At 38.9% G+C, this 24,065-nt stretch overlaps 1 protein-coding gene across 2 annotated transcripts; it reads left to right on the forward strand.

Annotated features, from left to right (window-relative positions):
* Window positions 1-413: 413 nt before the first annotated feature.
* On the forward strand, window positions 414-23,849 carry myh14 (myosin, heavy chain 14, non-muscle; the record flags this gene model as incomplete). 2 transcript variants are annotated; one of them, XM_014030983.1, is given in 25 exon segments in its annotated part: window positions 414-574; window positions 3,876-3,984; window positions 4,103-4,234; window positions 4,973-5,179; window positions 5,280-5,417; window positions 5,510-5,633; window positions 10,304-10,475; window positions 10,546-10,758; window positions 11,176-11,320; window positions 11,391-11,597; window positions 12,904-13,008; window positions 13,479-13,631; window positions 13,728-13,976; window positions 14,063-14,176; window positions 16,771-16,869; window positions 16,966-17,178; window positions 17,259-17,420; window positions 17,502-17,630; window positions 18,606-18,694; window positions 18,774-18,897; window positions 18,996-19,204; window positions 20,453-20,561; window positions 20,844-21,016; window positions 21,233-21,254; window positions 22,745-22,834. In XM_014030983.1, coding segments are annotated over 24 exon segments (3,543 nt in total), but the record flags the coding sequence as incomplete, so codon positions are not given.
* Between the last annotated feature and the right edge of the window lie 216 nt (window positions 23,850-24,065).

Raw genomic sequence — 24,065 nt, forward strand, 5'->3', positions numbered from 1 at the left:
CTAATACACTATCAGAGTTTTATATATTTATACTTCTCATTCAACCACAGTTAAATTCACTCTATCTAGGAGGCTCAGTTTAAATGGATATTTTTTACAATAACAAGCTGGAATGAAAACAAGCAAAAATGAAATAAAAGTAACGACTTTCTACTTCTTGACTTTTTTTAAAATGTAAGAAGTAGAAAGTACAGACAAAAACAAAGACAGACAAATGTAAGAAGTAGAAGTAGAAAGTAGGCTGAAAAATAATCACTCAAGTAAAGTACAGATACCCAAAAAAATTCTACTTAAGTACAGTAGCAAAGTACTTACAGTAGTTACTTTACTACTCTGCCCAAGCAGCTATGGGATCATTTGACTGAGGATCATTTGACTGATAAAGTCTTCCTCCCCTCTTCACCTTCGTTCAGATCAGAGCTTTGGAACTGGATCCCAACCTGTTCAGGGTGGGTCAGAGTAAAGTCTTCTTCAGAGCTGGAGTTCTGGCTCACCTGGAGGAGGAGAGAGACCTGAAGATCACAGACACCATTATACACTTCCAGAGTGCTGCCAGGGGATTTCTTGCACGCAAGTAAGACTTTGCCTTAATAATTTAGTAAAAAGGTAGTCGTATAGAGAATTGATTTATATTTATTTCTTTAAGATTGAAGTTAAATTATTACTACTCAAAGCATGTAAACAAAAATTTCACTGCCAACAAAATGTGTTGGACAGAAAACCTTGGCATTATGGTTATTTTTTATCGGATAAATCTTCTGCCAGCAGGAATTTAATTAGAATTTCTCAGATTTAATCTGAATGTGCATAATTTGAAATTGAGTGCATTGGTGAGGTGTATGAAGTCATCCTACAGAGTTGTGATGAGGCCTGTGTGTGTCAGTCAAGGAGTTGTTTGTTCTTAAGTTAACATTCAGCGGAACGCCCGTGTGCTGTTTTGTATTTGTTTTATTTTGAAGTATAATATCTGTTTCCTATTCCGCCTGTGTCCATGTGCAATGCTTGACGTCTGCCCTCCTCTTTCGATTGACACCTCATTTGACCAACTGGGTTCAAGTTTCGGCTGTCTAGGGCCAATAATAACTCAGTAGTGACCAACGTCCGGTTTCCATCTTTCTGGCTTTGATTGACTGTAAAATAGGCCAATCAGCTCCGAGCTTTGTTCTGATGCTACATCTGTGTAGCCAATCACCGTACCTTTCATTTAATGTATAAATGGGGGTGGAACTTTGTTAGTGACGGAAGATGATAACACAGTGGAGGCGGCTATGTTTCGGCTGTGTTACTATGCTGAGGAAGGCAACTAACGCTCACAGGAAAATGTTTTTTTCCATCGTTTTTTGGCCAGTTAGCTGACGAAACAGGCTGATAAGATGAAAATATATTTGTTATTGGCCAGTTAGCTGACGAAACAGGCTGATAAGATGAAAATATATTTGTTATTAAGTGTTTTGAGTCCTTCAAGACATGGAAAAGTGATTTTTGTGGCCAGGAGAAGTAACTTTATTTGGATGAAAAGACTTCCGGTTGCCATTTTGAATCGCTAATTTGGACATATTTGAGGAAATATATGCATCAAATGTGAGTGAAAAACTGCTGGTGGATTTATAAGCTGTGTGAAATGTTAATGCTCTGAAAGAAATAAGGATATATTTGTTTATTCTTGCGGTTTGGCTGGTTATTGGTGGAAATTTGGCTGGAAGTGCAGTGTTGGTGTAAATATTTATGAATATTAATATGTTTTTTTATTTAATCATGCTGTGAGTAAATATGGATGGTAGAATATGTTTTGTGGGGGTTATATCTTTACTTTGAGCCCAGAGTGATGTCCATGTGTTTAAATTTAAGTGATTTAGACAAACTGTACAGTTTGGACATACGTAAATGAGTACAAATATGCATATGAGACATGCTGGATTGTACTTTGTGTCAAATATTCATATTTTATACTACTGTTACCAAATTTGAACTGTTAATAGTTGAGAATTAATATTTTACCCCAGCAAAATTTGTTTGATAATATCTCATTCTCTTCATATTCTGTGACACTTTATTAATAAAAAATAAAAATTTATGGAGAAAAATATCTTGATTTTTGTGTATTTTACTTCAATATACTAAATACTAGTTACAGTTACAAAGAATATGACTGCTGAAGTTAAAAATTCAGATTATTAGCTTTAAAAAGAGACCAAGCTTGTGAATTTACTATAAAGCGTGCAAAAGCAGTACTTCTTTTAATTTGTGTCTACTTTTTAAGGCGTTTTATGGTATTTTATGCCCGAAGGTTAACGTTAAATTAACGACTCAGCAATTCCTTATAAGGGTGAGAAAAATGCGCTCATCCTTAGCTCATTTGTTAAAAACAGCTTTGGGTGGTAAACATGTTTGTGTGTCTTAAAATACATTTCAGGAGCAAACTCCTTTACCGTAGAAGGAATGCATGTAGGTTGATCCTGCTTTGTTTACATCTGGGCGAGGTAGAAGGTTATAAGAAGGGATGACCCAGAAAATTCTGGGGAGTACTTCACTTAATTGGCCCGAAGTCTCTTGATTTGGTTTAGGCTGTTATTCTGAATAAACCTCACTGTTCAAGAATAACTTTTGCCTACAGAGTCATTTCTTTAAGCACGCCATCACTGCTGAGATTTTGGAGACCCAGAAGAACATTCATCATTAAAATACACTTCATTGGTTTGAAAATAAATTTCACTAAATTGAAACTGAATTTAAAGTTTTAAATTTGAGTTAATTTGAACGTAAGTATTCAGCAGCAGCATCTGATCAATATGTGATCTATGATGTGATGTAAATGTAACATTTTCTACATATAGGTAAAATTAATCACTTCAATAAAATAACTTTGTTTTTGTCACTTTTACAGTGGATTRCATCAACTCTGTTACATCCAGAAGGGAAACTTCACCAAAGTGAAACATAAATCTGTGGATCTGTGTTTGATTACTCTGCCTGGCTTTCTCAAGGACCAGGATGTGACACAAAAATCTGAATTATGGAACTGAAAGAGAAAGTAGTCAATTTTTTTAATCAACCAAAATACAGTTTCAAAGCAAATAAATTCAGATACAAAACTTTAAATTCAGTTTCAATTTAGTAAAATTCATTTTCAAACTGATGCATTCAATTTCAAATTATGCACATTCAGATTCAATCTGAGCAATTCAAATTCAGTTCCTGCAAGATTTATCCCTTAATTTTTGCTTGTAAACTTCAGCTTTATCAGCTGTATCCTGACGTTTTAACGTTTTGAAAAAAAATCCAAGCGTTTTTTTTTTCATTTGCATAGTTTTTTAATATTATTCTTTCCAGAAATAGTCGTAAACAAGCTCGTACAATGGGCCATTTAGCTCTTCTTGTCTTGTCTCTAAGCTAACGTTGTTTAGCTCTATCATATTTGCTAGGTGACAGGACATGTGCCAGGTTAAGGGTGAGAATAAAGATCACAGCCACTTTCTTCCAGTCTTCGTGTTTGACAAAGAACCCGGCCCATGTGGACCGGGTAGGCTGGGTTCTTTGAAGGACGCAGGCTGTGAATTTGGACACAGCCATTATGTAGTCGATTCAGTTATTATCGTCTGCTGCCATGAAAGGTGGGCAATCACGTCTATGACCTTGCCTCTGTTTGTGGCTGTGTTTGTCAGCAAAATATATTGAATCATTCTTAATACATATTCCAAATTCTAATGGATTACACAAGATATTTGTTTCAAACTTCAGCACGCAAAGCAGCAGGTAGTGTGCATTTCTTTTAGTCATGCTAATTAATTTTTTTCTGTATTTAGAGGATCCACGTACCGTTTCAGAACTGAGATGTTTTTTTAATAACTAATCGTGGCTGTTTTTTCTTGCCTCAGAGCCTTTTTGAAGAAGCAGCAGCAGCTGAGCGCTCTGAGGGTGATGCAGAGGAACTGTTACGCTTACCTCAAACTCAGGAACTGGCAGTGGTGGCGGCTGTTCACTAAGGTGCACACCGTTATACAGTAATTACAACTCAGCAGATCTTCGTTTGTAGTCAGAAACAAAATTAACGGTTTTGCTTCCGTTGATTTGTAACTAAAAACTCTGGTTCTGTGCCAACCAGGTGAAGCCGTTGCTGCAGGTGACTCGACAGGATGAGGAGATTCAGGCCAGAGAGTCTGCGCTTCTGAAGGCCAGCGAGAAACTCAGCAAAGTAGAGCAAGAATACATCGACCTGGACAAGAAACACGCTCAAGTAAACGAATATTGTTCTGTTTTGCTCCCTGTGGTGGAAGAATATATGATGTCCCTAACTGCATATTACCTTGACATGTCCTGTTCTGTATCTCTTTGATAACTGCCATGATATAATCTGTTTCTCATGATCCCCTGATGTCAGTAACCTTGCTCTTATTCTGAAGTGCTCAGTACCAGTTGTCGTTTTGTCATTGGTTCTCTGTTAACATTTGTCATCCTGTTCGTGACGCCAATAAATGTCGTGGAAATATTCCACCAGGCAGAGATACGGGAATAAACAAAGTGAAACTGCAGGTGGTCTTGGTCTCAGATTATTTAATAGAAGTGTATATATGTGAGAAAGGTGAATGAAAACAGGACAGAGTCAATCAGGCAGCTCTGTCAAGTTTGCACTCCCATGAAAACAGGAAACAGACATTTATAAACATCCGGTGTAGTTTGTAGGCAGTCAATCACAGGATGACAAATGTTAACAGAGAACCAATGACAAAACGACAACTGGTACTGAGCACTTCAGAATAAGAGCAAGGTTACAGACATCAGGGGATCATGAGAAACAGATTACATCATGGCAGTTATCAAAGAGATACAGGACAGGACATGTCAAGGTAATATGCAGTTAGGGACATCGTATGATATTCTTCCACACACTCCCTGTGCACCTCTTTTCAGAATAAATCTTTTTGTTTTCGTCTGAATCACATCTCACTCATCACACTTCCTCTGTCACATTCAGCTGATCGAAGAGAAGGCGGTGCTGACCGACCAGCTGCAGGCAGAGGCCGAGCTGTTCGCAGAGGCCGAGGAGATGCGGGCCAGTCTGGCCAACAGGAAGCAGGAGCTGGAAGAAGTTCTGAGCGAGATGGAGAGCCGACTGGTGGAGGAGGAGGAGAGGGGCACGCAGCTGGCCAACGACAAGAAGAGAATGCAGCAGAACATACAAGTAAGCAGGGAGATGTGCTGTTAAAGTTTGTGACGGTACTTTACGGTTAGGCCAGGCTGTGGGTTTGTGGCCTGATGCTACATGTGGGGTGGGTTTTCAGGACCTTGAGGAGCAGCTAGAGGAGGAAGAAAGTGCCAAACAGCGCCTCCTGCTGGAGAAGGTTAGCTTGGAGACCAAAGTGAAGAGTCTGGAGGCTGAACTCCTGACGGCTGTGGAACAGAGAGACCGACTCTCCAAGGTAGACTTGCATTTTATTCTTATTTTATTATTATTATATATTTGCATTGGTTACATGTTTTTCGAATACTTTGCTTCTTTTTCTCTGAGCAGGAAAAAAAGCTGCTGGAGGAGCATCTGAGTGAGGTGACGGATCAACTGACTGAGGAGGAAGAGAAGACTAAAAGCCTCAATAAACTTAAGAACAAGCAGGAGGCCGTCATCGCTGACCTAGAGGGTAACGCTTTGATTCGGCATTGTCTTTTTTTTCACTCAGAACTCAGTACATTTGTCTAGTCCATTAAAACTGAAAAAATAAATCTTTAAAATTGACTTTAATGTGCATAATAATGTCCTGATGCATCTCAGTAATCCAGGTAGAAAAAAATCAAAAAGAAATAAATAAGTAGGTCCTCTGGATGGGTTCTTCTTTAGAGAAATGTTTCGTCTCTCCTCCAAGAGACTTCTTCAGTCTGATGAGTTTCAGGTGAACTCAGTCTTATAAGCACTGCCTCCACATGGACAAACAGGTTAGTCACATGCAAAAGAGGGCCAACGCCTAACAATAGTCTTGATTATCTCTATTGTTCATAGAGGGTCATGTACCCAGTCACCCGACTTATTGGTTTGGATGCTGTGGTTCTAAGGTGTCGTGTCATGTGTATGTAGTGAATGCAGGCAGGGCTCCCCTTGTTTTTGTCTTTTTTTGTTTTGTTTTTTTCTGTCAGGGGAACAACAGCTAGCAGGGTCGCGACCTGATTTCTTAAAAACAAACAAAACAAAACAAAAAAATCCAACCTCACTGGTGTGACTGGATTGTCGTTCTGTCAGAGGAGGGCAGCGGGACCCTAAGGATTAAACAGACACTGCTTTCAACAATTCAGACGAACTCCAGAGCTGTTTTATCCAATCAGAGCAGAGCAGGGCGGGACTTTCAGTGAGAGCAGTTTTCAGCAGAGACAGCGGCTTAAACAGCGATCAGTCCTGACATCTCCTCCTGCACTTTGCTCCTGAACTACCAGAGGCTTTGGTCTGTAAAAGACAGATATTTGCTGCTTGGTCTGGAGAGTGTGGAAAGCTGGTTTAAACAAGGCCAAAGATCTAGAAGGCTAAACTACAGGAGATGTACAGAGTCATGTGTAATCTAACAGACATTTAAACATGAAATGTTCAGTTTGAGATGACCATTGGCCACATAGGTATTTTACAAAATGTATGCAGAGTAAAAAAAAACAAAATGAAATAAAAAACTCTTATTTGGCATGATGTCCCGAGACGTTGCCTGCTGATAGAAGGTGTCATAAAACAGAACAGAGTGATAATAAATGTCCTGGCTCCCCTCTAGATAAATGTGTTAAATGAGTTTAGGAAAATATGAGCACCAAGCAACAACCCCAGGTTCTCCCCTGAGAACCAGACCAAAAATTCTATTTGCAACCCTGTACATACGGGATAAATCTTGTGCCAGCAGGAGTTGAATTTGAATTGCTTAGATTGAATATGAATGTGCATAATTTGAAATTGAATGCATTGGTTTGAAAATGAATTTCACTAAATTGAAACTGAATTTAATGGTTTGAAACTGAATTAATTTATTTTGAAACTGTATTTTTTTCTATTAAAAGTTCAGTTTGACTACTTTCACTTTCAGTTCCATAATTCAGATTTTTGTGTCACATCCTGGTCCTTGAGAAAGCCAGGCAGAGTAATCAAACACAGATCCACAGATTTATGTTTCACTTTGGTGAAGTTTCCCTTCTGTATGTAACAGAGTTGATGCAATCCACCGTAATGGAGTTTCAGTCTGAGCAATTCAAATTCAATTCCTGCTGGCACAAAATTTATTCCATACATCTGTTCAAAGAGTTTACATTAAATGAATCATTGTTTGCATTTCTTAACTCTCTCCTCCGCAGCTGAACTCCTTCGAGCAGCTGTGCATCAACTACACCAACGAGAAGCTGCAGCAGCTTTTCAACCACACCATGTTCATCCTGGAGCAGGAGGAGTACCAGAGGGAGGGCATCGAGTGGAACTTCATTGACTTCGGCCTGGACCTGCAGCCTTGCATTGACCTCATTGAACGACCGGTATGTACCACTCACCAAAACAAACTGTCATGAGAATATAGATAATGAATCTGAATTTTAAGGGGTAAAAAAAATCTTGTTTCTTCTTGTCAGGCCCATCCACCTGGTGTTCTGGCCCTGCTGGATGAAGAGTGCTGGTTCCCTCGGGCCACAGACCGCACATTTGTAGAGAAGCTATCTGCTGAGCAAAGCAAACATCCCAAATTCTTCAAATCAAAGCAGCCACGTGGGGAAGCTGACTTCTCTATTATTCACTATGCTGGAAAGGTATTCCATCTGTCACTAGTCGTCTTTTCATTTGTTGCTTCCCACCTTGTTGCCTTCATTATTCTACACCCTCTTCCTCAGGTGGACTATAAGGCAGATGATTGGTTGGTGAAGAACATGGATCCTCTGAATGACAATGTGGCGTCTCTTCTCCATCAGTCGTCGGATCATTTCGTGTCGGAGCTGTGGAAGGAGGGTGAGGTCACCGCTGTCATCTTTCAAACTTTCATTGGTTTATTATTAATTATGTTTTACTTTCTTTTAAATGTTTTCATTGTCATTTTGCCAAGTGTGATTCATTAAGTATTTTTCTGGTGGGAAATATAATAACTTTGCTGAACTTCTTTTTTTTCTTCTCCCTCACTCTCATTTGTTTTTGCTTTTATTTTTTTCCTCCATCTTGTTTTCTACCTGTTTGCTTTTTTCCCTTTGCACTAACTTGTTGCTCATGTGGGCCTCTCCTTTCCTTCCCTCTGACCTTCCTCCCTGTTCTCTCTTTTTTTCCTGCATCAGATATTCAAACTCTCCCTCGTGTGTACTTCTTTGACTCCTATGCCACACTACAGACTAATGGCTCAGACAGTAGGTTGATTTCTACCTTCCTCACTCTCTGCTTTACTCTTTTGATTTGTGCCTGCACTGTGCTTTTGTTTGTTTCCTTTTTTTAATTATTTGTGTACCGTCACTGTTACCTTGTTGCTCCTTTGTTCTCTAATTGCTCTTTTGACTTGATTTGGCTTTTAGGACGAGTGTTGTGATTGTGTGGTCATATGGCCTCTCTCTCGTTTTTAGAAACAGACAATGTGTTTTGAAAAAGCCTCAAGAGCAAAATTCAGGATCACTTTGTGTCATGCTAGAATGTTAAAGCCACAATAAAAAAAGTTTTTAAGCTAGTTTAGCATCTGGGTAAGATCAGCTGTTACAATAGATTAAGATACTTTACTGTCCCCTAAGGGAAATTTGTTGCAGGCAGAAGTACAGCGACTGCGAACATAAAAAAAAACATTACACTAAGGCCAGAAACTTTACAGTGCAAGCAAATTTCTATGAGTAAGACAGCTAAACTAAAACATGGCATCTGAAATGAAGAGCAATGAAATAGGACCAAAGTGTAGCAGACATCTGAGCTGCCAAAAACAAAACAAACCATTCAGAAATCTGACCCTGAATTTGCTCCTGAGATTCAATTATATAGACAGTTTCTTGGTTAAAAATTGTCACAAATGACCTGCTGTAAACTGATTTGTTTTAAACTTTCCTTTAGGATCAGAGGTGAGATTTTTCTTAAACGTTTAATCTATGAATCTGCTTTTTGAGATTGCTGAATTTGTACGATTTCAATGTCGTTTTCATAGTAACCTTAATTTTTTTATATTAGCCTTTATTGTCCTGCAGAGGGAGAAGAGGGTCTCTGCAGAACATGTTGTCTTGTGGGCGGAGACGGCCCTAATCGTGGAGTAGCTTGGTTGAGTCCGGCAGGAGCAGTCTGTAAAAAATATTGATTTTTAGCAACCTTTTTACAGGCTGGTTAGGGATGTTTTGACCAAGCCATACTGTTACACATCCTTTCACATGTACAACGTTCAAATTTCGTGCAGCTAGCACTTTCCTTTCTCACGTTATGACTAAAATTAATCTTAAAAAACATGTTGCTCCTGCCCGACTCGATCAAGCCACTCCCCGCTGCCTCCAGCCTCCTCAAACCCCACCGTCAATCCGACCAATCACATCTCTTGTGCCGTCTCCGCCCACAGGACAACACGTTCTGCAGAGAAATTGCAATAAAGGTTAATAAAAAAAATACCAACAAGGTTACTATGAGACCCCTACTTGCGCAGAGGGGAAAATAATTCTCTGCATTTTACCCATCACACATGCAAACACACATGTGGAGCAGTGGGCTACCAATTACAGTGCCCGGGGATCAGCTGAGGGGTTAAAGGGATCCCCGATTAGTTGTAACATTAGACTTTATTTGATAAACATTTACTGTATTTTAACTGTAAAATAAAGACTGTAAAAATGCTGTAGGCTGTTTAGTTTTGTAAATTTTTAAAAATATATTTTAACANTGGCTTTCTCAAGGACCAGGATGTGACACAAAAATCTGAATTATGGAACTGAAAGTGAAAGTAGTCAAACTGAATTTTTAATAAACCAAAATACAGTTTCAAAGCAAATTAATTCAGATACAAAACTTTAAATTCAGTTTCAATTTAGTAAAATTTATTTTCAAACCAATGCATTCAATTTCAAATTATGAACATACAGATTCAATCTGAGCAATTCAAATTAACTTCCTGCTGGCACAAGATTTATCCCATAGGCATGTTGTCTGTGATATAAGATCAGTGTTTCTCACTTATTTGTTAACTCTGAATAAGATTATGGTCTCAATCACAAGTTTTAAAATCCTCTTAAGTTCAGCTTCTATTTACTGTGACTTTTGAGCCGTGTAAAAGGGAACAACCTATAAGTTACTGTTTCTTTCGGCCGTGTTTACTTTGTGATTCAAAAGCTAACGTCACTTTGTTTCTGTCGCTGTTTGCAGAGCGTCTGAAGCGTGAGGAGCAGGGTCGCTTAGAGCAGGAGAAGTGGAAGAGGAGGATGGAGAACGAGTCGCTGGAGGCTCAGGAGCAGCTGTCGGACCTGGGCATGCTGTCTGCCGAGCTGAGGGGAACTCTGGCTCAAAAGGAGAAGGAAATCACCACCCTGCAGGGCCGGTGAGCCTCACACCGTGGGAGGGATTTTTAAATGTTGTTCTTTTTATTTTAATTGTTATTATCTTGTTAGACTGGAGGAAGAAGGTGCCCGCCGTGCTGAAGCACAGAGGGCTCTGAGGGAGGCCTCGTCTCAAGTGTCTGAGCTGAAGGAGGAGGTGGAGAATGAACGAGGGATGAGAGAAAGAGCAGAGAAACAGAAACGAGACCTTGGAGAGGAGTTGGAAGCTCTCAGAACTGAGCTGGAGGACACCCTCGACACCACGGCTGCACAGCAAGAGCTAAGGTAAATATAGATTTTAAAATGAGTCTTTCTGTGTCGAAAGGCGTAAAATACTGTATGAATGTTTCTCAATCGTTCACTCTGTTGAGATCCATTTATTTCCCCGTTTGTTTTTTGGCCCGTATCTCATTTTGCATTTTTTGTGCTATTTCAATAATGTATATATCAAAATGTTCAGCTCCATCAGGATATTACAACTCTGATTTTGGTATTTCAGCAATTTATAGATTTATTTAAAGATTTTTCTGCCATGTTGTTTCTTGTTGAAAATAAACGGAGCTGTCTTTTTTTTAGTTTATTAATTTCATTTAAAAACAAAACAAATTTTACAAACAAAAAATACAAATCAAAAATAAAATGAAAGACAGCAGACAGAAGAAAAAATTAATATTATCGACTATTTTCACCTGATTTACAAAGGTCCCGTCGGGAAGCTGAGCTGAATGACCTGCAGCGAGCTGTGGAAGAGGAGACTCGCCGACACGAAGCCCAACTATCAGAGCTCAGAGTGAAACACAGCACTGCAATAGACAACCTCCAGGAGCAGCTGGACAACAGCAAGAGAGTACGACAAACAATATTTACACACACATTCAGGAAATCACGCACTGCTCCTCACCGTGTGTCTCCCTCAGGCTCGCCAGTCTCTGGAAAAGGCCAAAGCCATGCTGGAGGAAGAGAGGCAGAATCTGACCGATGAAATCAAAAGCCTCCAGGCGAGCCGCACGGACAGCGAGAGGGGCCGCAAACGAGCAGAGAGCCAGCTGCAGGAGCTGAACGCCCGCCTGTCTCAGGCTGACAGGGAGAGGGAGGACAGGGAGGAGCGAGTTCACAAGCTGCAGGTGGAGCAGACTTTATTTGTTCAAACGGCTGCTCAGGGTTCATGCAGGGTCTTAAAAAGTCCAATAAAGTCTAAAATTTGAAAATCAAAATTTTAGTCCTAAAAAAGTCTTAAAGATGACCTAATATGGGGGTCCTAGAACAAGTTAGGATCCATCTGTGGGCTCTATAAAACATGTTCATTTGAACCCCCTCCCAACCTTTTGTTTACATTAGCTCCGTCCCCCACAAGAAGTTTACTTTCAGTTTCTTTTCAGTAGAAAGTACTATTTTTCCAAAGTAGTTCATGAGTAGACAGTAGACATTATTTACACAAACTTTATTTAATATTGCTAGAACATTGCCATCAAAAATAAAAATAAAATTAAATAAAAATAAAATGAAGCCACGCATCTCTGTTCTAAAACCGCAGAACCGTCCTGTGAAGAAGTGGGCGGAGTCTCCTCGAGTTACCAGGAGACGGGCTGGGCTCAGGTTGGGGTGGGCTGGAGTGCGACTTGTGACATCACAAACTGTGGTTTTTTGAAAACAACTCATTTTAAGACACAGAAAAATACATTTACTTAAAGTAAAAATACCTCTGAGTGCATTTTTTTGGTGCTTGGACTGTTTTTAGAAGCAGTACAGACCCAAATGTAAGTAAAAATAACTGAAAAAAGTTAATTTTGTATATTAGGTCCCCTTTAAAAACGCCCAGATTTTCATCCAAGGTCTTAAATTTAATTTTGTCAAGTCTTAATTTTTTTACTTTCGATCATTCCCGAGAAGCATTGGCTGCATAAATAACAGAGTAAAGCTCCGTAATCAGATGTTGAAGTGCTAAGTTTGCTACCAGTCTTTTGACATGGTTAAACTACAAATCCTGTGATAACTGCAGGCAAAAAACAGCACAGTTTACTTCCATGTTTTTGACCTCTTGGCCATTACAGCCCCCCGCTTGTTCACTCGCCCAAAAAACAAAGAAGTTCAGTCATGTCCACTGCTTGTCGTTTAAACATGGAAAAGTGTGTTTTCAATGAGTCTTGGCTGGATATCAGTGATTTTTACAACGGTACACAGCAGTCAGATATGACCGTCTCATTAAAATAATTCACTGTTCTTGTGTTAAAATTAAATATCCTTTAATAACTAAATTGATAGCAATAAAAGGTTTCTATGTTAAAAATTTCTGGGATCATTTGAATGTTTCTGTTAATGCGTCAGTTTGGTCATAATGGTCTTAAAAGGTCTTAAATTGAAGTTACTGAAACCTGCATCAACCCTGAGATTACTTCAGACTACAGTAACAATTTATTACTTTTTTTCCAGTGTGAAATCGAGTCTCTCTCCAGCAGTTTATCTTCCTCCGACAGCAAATCTCTTCGACTCGCTAAAGAAGCAAACAGCCTGGAGAGTCAGTTACACGATGCAAAGGTAAGACACACAGACACCAGGGTTATTTCAGCTGTGACTTTAGGATTTGGCTGTTTGGACAGCTGCATCGTTTTCTGTAGAATCCTAACGTGGAAACACCCACACCTGAACTCTGTCACCAGACCTTCGTTTTACTTTCTTTTTCAATCGTAGCAAAATTTCATATACATAAATGTCGGTTTGCAAACAGCTCTCCCTCATTCTGTGCTCTAACGAACGAAATCTCCTTGTTTGAAAGGAGTCTAAGTAAGATGCAAAAGCTGAAAAAGATGTACAAATTAATGAAGAAATTTCAGTTAGTAACCCCTTAAATTGTTTTTTTTTTGTTTGTTTCTTAGAAGAAAAAAATGTTCTTGTTTTATAATATTGAAGGAAAATACAAATGGAAATTACTGATTTTTGTATATGAGAATGTCATTGTTTTTTATGTGTTATTGTTTGATTTTGTTAAAAAAAACTTTCTATTTCAGGAACTGCTGCAAGACGAGACTCGTCAGAAGATGGCTCTGGCCTCCAGGGTGCGAGCTCTGGAGGAGGAGAAGAACGGCCTGATGGAAAGGCTGGAAGAGGAGGAGGAGCGAACTAAAGAGATGGCCCGTCAGATCCAAACGCTCACCCAGCAGGTGGAACCAGCAGCAGCCTAGAAGGATTTGACGAAGGATTTCTCCTTACTTTTTAGTCAAAATATCAACCACCGCCCTTTTTGTTTACCTGTGCAGCTCGCGGAGCTCCGTAAGCAGTCGGAGGAGGTGAGCACGGCGGTGGAAGCCGGAGAGGAGGTGCGCAGGAAGCTGCAGAGAGAGCTGGACAGCACCATTCAAAAAGAGCGACAAAAGGAGGAGGAGAAGGAGCGCGTGGAGAGGCAGAGGGAGCGGCTGCGGGAGGAGTTGGAGGACTTGACTATCGCCCTGCAGAGGGAGAGGCAGAACTGCACGGCACTGGAAAAGAGGCAGAAGAAATTCGACCAGGTGAGAGAAACAGCTGGAGAAGATCTACACGTTTAGTTTGTGCATTTGTCACATGTAAAATCTTTTTACCTTCATCCCGCCTTCAGTCTCTGGCAGAGGAGAAGGCGGTGAGCGCTCGTCTGGCTGAGGAGAAGGACAAAGCAGAAGCAGACAGCCGAGAGAAGGAAACAAGATGTCTGTCCCTGTCTCGATCCCTGCAGGTCAAATATTCAACACAGAGACTTTGTCATGTATTTGTGATTCTGGTCATTAATCTTTCGGCACGATTGACCACAGCGTTCTCCTTGAAAAACTAAATAAATATGGGATTAGAGGACCAGTATTACAATGGATATCTAGTTATTTGGAAAGTAGGAAACAGTTTGTACAAGTACATAATGTAAGATCTGAACTCTGTGGAATTAAATGTGGAGTTCCTCAGGGTTCTGTACTTGGACCAAAATTGTTTATCTTACATGTGAATGACTTGGTTAATGTGTCAGGATTATTTAAATGTGTTTTATTTACTGATGATACCACATTTTTTTGTTTGAGTAAAGACATAGAACCGAGGTTAGAGAAAATCAAGCAGAACTTGTCAAAATACAATACTGGATTAAACTTAATAAATTATCACTACATCTGGATAAAACTAATTATATGATATTTACAAAGAGACAAAGAACTGTTAACATTTCATTTAGAGTTGATGGTGTAGAGCAGGGGTGGGCAATCCTGGTCCTCGAGGGCCACAGTCCTGCATGTTTTACATGTTTCCTGCTCCAATACACCTGATTCAGTCACTGAACTACCTCTTCCAAGTTCTGCAGTATGGAGGACCGACACTGACATAATTAGAAATAAAAGCAGAAACATATAAATGAACCACTAAATAAATAAATAAGTTTAAATGCACCAAATAAATTAAAAAAGAACTTTACCTTAAGTTTTATAATTTAATTTACCTTCATATTAATTTTTCCAGCTTAGTTCCAATAAATTGTATACTTTAACACATAATTTAAATTTTACAGTTTTTAAATATATATTTTTATATAGTTTTTCCTTTTTTTTTGTACATGCATTTGTGTCTCTTAAATGCTTAAATTTAATTATTTTTATATATATATTTTTTAAATAAAGGCATAGGTAATCCTCTTTGCCTTTGTTTTAAACTAAACTTTAAGCTAAATTTAGGCACTACAAGCATGCAACACATTGAAATAAAAAGACTTACTGGAAAAAATGTAAACATAATTAAGTATAAACATTTAAGACACACAAATGGATGTACAAGTAAAGGAAAAACAATTACCGTAATATATATGTAAAAAACAGTAAAATTTAAATTATGTGTTAAAATATATAGACTAATTTATTGAAACTAACCTGGAAAAATAAATATGAAAGTCAATTAAAATATAAAACAGGAGATAAAGTTCTCTAATTGGTCCTTTAAAGTGTATTTATTTAATTGTTCATTTATATAATTCTGCTTTAATTTCTAATTATGTCAGTTTTGGTCCTCCATACTGCAGAAGCCTGATAATCATATATTCATTCAAATCAGGTGTGTTGGAGCAGAGAAACAAGTAAAACATGCAGGGCTGCGGCGCTCCAGGACCAGGATTGCCCACCCCTGGTGTAGAGATTAGTAGAGTCAGTGTGGTAAAGTTTTTAGGTATTACTGATGAGAAACTGACAAGGAAAACCTCATATAAATTATTTAATAATAAAACGAGCTAAATCTGTTGCATTTCTTTACAAAGTAAGGGACTTGTTTAATGATAAAGCTCTGTATGTGTTATAACACATTAATTGTTCCACAACTGGTTTATTGTGTTGAGTTATGGGATAAATCATCTAAGACTATTACACATCCTGTTTTTGTTTTGCAAAAAAGAGCTGTAAGTTATCACCCGAAAACGTTACTACTATCCATCTAATATATTATTCTGTAAACTGAATTTATTTAAATTCTATGATTTGGTTTATTATAATATTTTCCAATCCAATCCAACTTTATTCATAAAGCACTTTTTGCACCACATTAGACCAAAGTGCTGTACAGAATCAACATTCCAACACAGCTCATACAAAAACAAACTCAATCAAAATTAAGATAAGAATAAAAAACACAGAAAAGTAAAAGCAGGTAATAAAAACAAAGTACAAACAAGGAATAAAAAACAATAAAATGCCTAAAATCTAATTTAAAATCTAGAATAAAAACTAAACATTTCTACAAAATATTTTGTTAGTTATGTATAAAGCTCACCAAAACACATTACCTTTAAACATCCAGAAAAACTTTGCAAAGAGAGCTTACATGTGGAGTTCCTCAGGGTTCTGTACTTGGACCAAAATTATATATAATCTTAAGGGGACAGAGATGTTCATGAAACGTAAATTTAGAACTAGTTTGAAAGAACGGTGCACCCCAATCCAAGGAGTCAGATTGTGGAATAATCTGGAAGATGTTGTTAAAAGTGACAAATCAAAGCACATGTTTAATAGAATGATAAAGGTTAGATTGTTGAAAAAATATGAAACAGTTTAATCTGTATCCATATTATTTGTTGTTCTAGAAAGATTTTTTTGTTTTGTTTTGTTAACTGAAGATTATTATTGTTTGAGTTTATACTTGAGGAAAAAAGGGGCAGATGTAATAAGATTTTTTTCTTCTCTCTGCCACCTTTCATTTAATTTTATTTGTATTTTCTTTTTCTATTGTACATAGAATTAATTTTGTTTTTATGGAATGAATAAAGTTTGAAATTAAATTAAATTAAATCTTCTGTGTTTCTGTCTGTAGGAGGTCCAGGACCAGCGAGATGAGCTGGAGAGGATCAACAAGCAGCTCCGTCTGGAGATGGAGCAGCTCGTAAACCAGCAGGATGATGTTGGCAAAAATGTACGAATCCACCTGGTGGAACTTATTTTGTGTTGTTGTTGTTGTCAGTTTTGTTCATCAGCGAGTCGCATCTTTTTCATCTGCTTCTGTTCTCAGGTGCACGAGCTCGAACGGACCCGCAGGGCTCTAGAGGCAGAAGCTCAGAGCTTGAGATCTCAGACGCAGGAGCTGGAGGAGGAGCTGACGGAGGCGGAGGACTCCAGGCTGAGGCTGGAGGTCACCCTGCAGGCGCTCAAAGCCCAGTTCGAGAGGGAGCTCAGCACCAGCGAGGAGAAGGGAGAAGAGAAGAGGAGAGCCCTCAGCAAGCAGGTGAGGACGCGAGAACTGGCATGACTTATTTCTTTTTTTCTTCATATTACTTATTGTTTTTGTCCTTTTAACGTTCCCAGGTGAGAGAGCTGGAGATCCAATTGGAGGAGGAGAGGACTCAGCGCTCTCAGGCCGCCTCATCCAAGAAGCAGCTGGAAGCAGAGCTCCAAGAATCTGAGGCCCATTTGGAGGCAGCCACTCGTGGTAAAGAGGAGGCCGTCAAGCATCTACGGAGGCTGCAGGTTAGAACCACTCTTACCTGAACTCTGTGTATTTACACTGCAGCATGCGTGGTTTTAAAATATACTGTCAATGTGCCACAGAGTCAAATGAAGGAAGTTCTCCGTGAATTAGATGAGACCAAGTTATCTCGAGAGGAGGCGATTTCACATCTGAAAGACGGCGAGAAGAAAATACAAACACTAGAAGCAGAAGTGCTGCATCTCACTGAGGTATGACGCTTTGCTTGAGTTTATTAATACTCTTTTAGAAACTGAAGATACTCTGCACTAGAGCTGAGCGATACGGCCTAAAATCAATATCAAATACCAAAAATACCGACATGGTCAAAATGATGTCGGTTATTGTCATGAATGTCGATGTCAGTTATTTTTCGGTTTATTGCCCAGGCCTAATGTGCAGTCAAGAGTTTTTGTCAGTGATGGGCACAGCTAACCAGAAAGTTAGGTTTACTCACCACTAATCCACTAAGCAAGAATCTTAGCTCCGCTAACGCTAATCTACTAAACAGCTAATGCTAACCGCTAAGACGACTGTCACTCAGCCTGTGTCATCTGTCTTCTTCATCTTCATTGAAGACTCTCAATCCAAACCAGAGTTGTAGCTTGTGAGGTTTTACACCTGTGGAACTACGCTCATCACTGGTTTTTGTATTTGTTAACATGACCTTTTTTTATTAAAGAACAATGATACAACAAGTATACAAAGAACAGTGTACCATACAACAAAAGTGATGACATCAGCCAGGGGTTATTACATCATAAACTGAAGTTAGATAATACATTGAGTGTTTTAATTGCCTTACAGTTTTTTGAATAAGATAAAGTAGTTAAATAGATCAATTTTAAAAGCCACAAAACAAGGAGGTTTTTTTGTTGAACTTACATTTGTGAATGAAAAACTTTGCTAAAAATGCAATCAAATTAATTAAAAATAATTATTTTCTTCTTTTTTTGAATAATTGTGAAAACCAAGGACAACATTTTCCCAATATAAAATCAAATCTTTATAAATACCATCAATAATAAACCATCTCCCCAGAACTTTTCTGTATGAATGCAAAGCCAGAAAAGGTGAACATGTTTCAGGATGAACATTTTGTGTTAATATTCTTTGTGAATGTTAGCACATAGTGGTTAGCTGGACAGTATTTTTAACGTGACCTTTCCGTTCATGTCTTTGTGCAGGAGTTGGCCGTATCAGAGAGGCAGAAAAAGCAGGCTCAGCAGGAGAGAGATGAGTTGTCAGAGGAGATGGTGAACAACAGCTCTGGAAAGTGAGCGTCTCACATCTTATAATTCATCTTCAGTTGGTTCCTTCGGCTGTGCTCCTGTAATAAAACTCTGTTTGTCCAGGAACGTGCTCTTTGAAGAGAAGCGGCGGTTAGAGTCTCGAATCACACAGCTGGAGGAGGAGCTGGAGGAGGAGCAGACCAACATTGAGCTGCTGACAGAGAGACACAGGAAGGCAGCTCTACAGGTGCAGCAGATTTACACAAAGCTGTTCTAAAATCTCCCTATTTAAGAAAAAAAAACCAGCATCTCATCCGTTTCGTCCCTGCTTGGCTCACGCTGCAGGTGGAGACCCTGACTGTGCAGCTGCAGGGGGAGCGGACTCTGGCCCAGAAGGCCGAGGTGTCTCGAGAGCAGCTGGAGAGGCAGAACAAGGAGCTGAAGACCAGGCTGGAGGAGCTGGAGGGAACGGTCCGAGGCAAACACAAGCTCAGTGTCGCCGCCCTGGAGGCTAAGATCGAGTCAATGGAGGAGCAGCTGGAGCAAGAGAGACAGTGAGCTCAACATGTTGATTTTAATAGACAAACTGTTTTTTATAGTAGAAAATATTGTTTTTGGTTGTTATTAAATCTGCATGATAAAGCTTACAAAAAGTTAAAATAAAATATTACAGCGTAGGATTTTACCATGATGGTTATATTATTCTAAATTTGGTTGACAGCAGGGGCGGACTGGGGCAAAAATGTGGCCTGGGAATTTAGTACCTGACTGGCCCATTCAAGGTCCGGGCTGGCAGATGATGGAGGCGGAAACAACAAATGTCACCTCAGGGCACTGTACAAAATCTAAGGATGTAATGTTGAGGAGTTAGTAAAGTTATTAAGATAGTAGAGCAGCAGTTAGCTCGCAGGCATTAACCCTCAGAGTTCCATGTGGTCATTTTGACTCATTTTGATTTCACCCCCCAAAAATAACATTGTTATTTTCTTTTTCCAGCACAGCATGAACTGTGTGAATTTAAACTATTTTTTTCATTTGAATATACTGTTATTGTATATTAAACTTTAATTCAATAAATAAATAAATAATTAAATTAAATTAAATTAAATTAAATCAAAATTAAATCAAAAACAAATCAAATCCAAGTAGGCAGAGTTATTTGTGAAACCCACAAACATTTATGATTTTTATCTTTTAGAATGCCAATGTTTGATGTAAATTTCTAAAACTGATGTTAAAACATTTTAAGCAACAGTTTTATAAAATTATCAGCTACTGAGCACAGTTTGGACCTAGTCCACACATGATAATGGCTTTATTTATTTAACAGTTAAATACATTGTTTTAAAAGTTAGCAAACTAGAAACAAATACCAACCACCTACGTGATTACCATCCTCCTTCCGGTCACGTTGTTCTCCAGACGTAGGTTCCAGTGAGGATGAGGATGCACCAGCAGAAAATAAATGTCAGTTTCTGACACTTGGCTGAATTTGCTTGTAGATGCTTTTTCTTTTCTCTCAATTTTTGTTCTTCTTATTTTTATTATTCGTTTTCTTCTTCCTTCTTCCTCTTCTTCATCAAACTTTTCTTGTTCGGTCTTTGTTGGTGGTTGGTAAACAATAATTGATGCATTATCGCCATCTACTGGTATTGAGCGCAACTCCACAACTTTATCATTATTATTTTTTCCCTCGCTGCCTGTCAGTGATGCACCGGCCCACCGGGAAAAGTCCCGGTACTCCCAATGACCAGTCCGCCCCTGGTTGACATAAATACTAACTAATGTTCCCTAACCTACAGAGAAAGAGCCATTGCCAACAAGCTGGTGAGGAAGGCTGAGAAGAAACTAAAGGAGACGATGATGCAGGCAGAGGACGAGAGGAGACATGCAGACCAGTACAGAGAACAGGTACTGCATCAGAATCGTATTTCTCTCAGCCGACACAAAGAATGAAGCATTAAAAAAATTATTTAATCAGGGTTAGGTCAGCTGAGCTCCTGGCACGATTTCACTCAATGAAAAATAAATCCCTCACTCGCAAAACATCATCAGCTGACATCTGATCCCTATCAGTCCTGTAATCCCGCACTAATCTCTATATTTTAAACATCTGCATTTTCTTCTCCTCCAATCTTACCTGAATCTCTTAAATGCCCCTCGTCCACTCCCTTTTTCTCCTCTCTCCTGCAGCTGGATAAGTCGATGGTGCGACTGAAGCAGCTGAAGAGGCAGCTGGAGGAGGTGGAGGAGGAGAACTCTCGCATCAACGCCCTGAAGAGGAAGCTGCAGAGGGAGATGGAGGAGCTCAGCGACAGCAGCCAGAGCATGAACCGGGAGATCACCTCGCTCCGCACCCAGCTCAGGTGAGCAGCGGGGTTTCTGTGTTTCTGCATGGATTTAAAAACAAAATACATTTTTATGTTGTTGACATGGTCATCGTTTGTTTTTTTCTTTTTGTTTGTTTGTTTTTTTTAACACCCCATTAACTTGATATGATTTGCTTTGCTCTTTTGTTTGCATTTCTTTTCGTCCATCTAATCAATGAAACATTACCCATCTGTCTGCGTCACAACACTCAGCGAATGACTGGAAACCTGAGAAGTAGGTCACTGTGTGTGATACGTCATGTTTTTATTTATGTGTGTGTCTGTGTGAGACTAGCTTAAAAGTTGCTGTTTGTTGGATTCAGTCGTCATTAAATCATTATAATATCCAGACTTGTGTTATTACATGAATCACATTAAACAGAGAATCACTGTCTTAATTCACACCAATATAATATTTAATATATAAAAATAATGTAAGCTAATCAATCATATCTACAAATTACACCTCATACATATCAGCAGTTACATTAGCTAAAACGTCTAACCTAATAATTTAAACTTAAAGTGCCTGTGACATCAAAATTTTAGTGATAAATGTGATTGCCCTTTTGGAAAGATAACATGGATAACATATTGCAAAAACAATTTCACACCACTGTGTTGAACGGTTGTTGAAATATTTGCATGTGAACAAAATGTTAACAACTTTCACCATCAGCAAACATTAACATTGATCAATAACATTTATAGACCTCAGTTAGTGCTTTTAAATTTAGCCCAGCGCTGTTCAACTAAGCTGCTCCGGGGGCCACAGTTACTGCAGGTAAACAGCTGAGGGGCCGAACATCCAGCAATTAAAGTCATTATGTAAATAAACCAAGTATTACAAAGATCTGTTACCTTTGAAATAGTTTATTTTGTTGCATTTAATCATAAATACAACATACAGAACCCTATAAAAGTAGTGATAATTAAACAATATCAAAAACAAAAATAACACATTCTGCCTCTTATTTAACACAAATATTATTTTAACATCTCTGACCTGCCAAATGTTTAAACCAATTTTACTTTTACTTTCATAGTTTCTTCAACTTCTTGTAGTTTTAACTGTCTTGGGTGTTCATAGAAATGATTTTTACCAGCTTCTAGACAAGATTCTGATGTTTCTGTAGAAACCAAACATGTCTATGTTTAACTAAAAGAACTTAGAATAATTAAAGTAGAAAGCCAGGGGTTTGGGCTTAAGAGATGAACGAACCAATTGGGCCGAACTTTAGTCGCTCTTGGGCCACATCTGGTCCGCGGGCCGTGAGTTGAATAGCCCTGGTTTAGCCTATAAATTTAGCAAGGGCTAATCCTCTAATAAATTTTAAAATTAGCAAAAGCACTAAAGCATTARTCAGGAAATTAGTTCCCCTATTAGTGCTTTAGGGGAACTGTGCCCACCACTGCCAATAACCCAGTAAAGCTCAGATTTCCCAGCTTTTACCAGCCTTGAACGCAGCATCACACGTGTGAAAGGCTCAAAAATCACATTCACAGGTGAGCAGATCTGTGCAACTCTTTTGAGACTAAATTCTCTCCATACAATCTGACTAAATAACTAAAACTTAGTCACCAAAAGAGAACAAATATTTTTAAAAATCTCCTACTGTGACATCAAACATATATTTAAAGAATAAGAGATTATTAGATTATTTATAATCTCTCAGCTGATTAGCAGACCCTCTCACTGTGTTGAAACTCTCTCTCGTCCTCCAGGCGCGCTCCGCTGCCCCTGGCGCTGCGTGGACGCAGAGCCCTGGTCGACGACCTCTCCCTGGACAACTCCGACTCGGAGGACCCCCCTGCTTCCCCCACCCCCTCCTCTGGACTCTCACAGACTCCTTCCTCAGACCAGAGCCTGGACCCTCCGCCGCCCTACAGCGTCAACAACACCGAGTGAGGCGGAACGCCGCCTCGCTCTCTGAGGGGCGGAGGAGCGACGCAACACTAACGTTTTAAATCAAACAGAATCTGAGGCGACACGTATGACAGGTGCTATAACAATGAAACAACCTCCTAATGTGATGCTCCGTTTTCCCTTCAACAAACACAGAAAACATAAACATTAACGTTACAAGGTGATAGGCTTTTATTTTGAAATACAACAAAGACTGACAGTTTTTACATTACGCCTCTTTAAAGCTAACAAAGTGGGAAAACAAGCACGTTTTAAGGTGAAAGGGATTTATTATTAGCGTACATAATAAACATCTTATTATAAAACTAAGCCATGTTTGAGGGTAAATTACGACAATCTAGTGAGCATTTATGTCACATGAAATAACAGGAAGAGAAGAAAAATTAACTTTGTGTGCTGGAAGTCATTTTCTGAGTTAGCGTAACACAAACAGCAGTTATTTAGCAATATTTGATCCAACCTGTGTTTGAATAATTGGTCACTAGAAACACTAAGAGGTGAACTCTCAGACGCTCCACTTTATTCTGTTTTTAGATAAATACGTTCGTAGACGACTTAGCAATAGTTTCTTCAACTTAACTCTTTACATATTCGTAAATTTGTATCATTTATATCCAACGTGAACCTAAGTTATTGAGTCAGTCTCGCAGGGGGAAGAGGGCGAATCGTATCGTTTCTATTCCCGCTGGAACTGATGTTACATTCATGGACGGCTCGGATTTGATGGCGTCGGGCTTCAGAGGTGAATTTGCATGAGAGGTTTCTTGAAAAGTCGCTGCTGTCCACGAGAAAAATGAAAAAAACAAAAAAAAAAAAACAAATGTATGCTTTTATAGATTGTCTAAGACAGCAAGATAACTAGAAACAACCGAGGAAGGGTCCTAATAATTCCTCTAAATCTGTTTTTCTTTGGTTTTATTTCTGTTTTAGGCCGATACGCACATTGTGTTTTGTACTGACGAGCATTTGAGGCACCGTAATTTTAACTTCACTGCACTGATGATCTGTGTGATGATTGATCAGTTGCAGTGTTTGTGTTCAGCCAAATGCTAGGCGTACGGGTGAGAAAAGGGACGTGATGTAGTGAATAGGGTAGCAGTAGAACTAAAGTGGACGACT

This window comes from Austrofundulus limnaeus, unplaced genomic scaffold (genome assembly GCF_001266775.1).
Source record: "Austrofundulus limnaeus strain Quisiro unplaced genomic scaffold, Austrofundulus_limnaeus-1.0 Scaffold1153, whole genome shotgun sequence".
Classification (NCBI taxonomy): domain Eukaryota; kingdom Metazoa; phylum Chordata; class Actinopteri; order Cyprinodontiformes; family Rivulidae; genus Austrofundulus; species Austrofundulus limnaeus.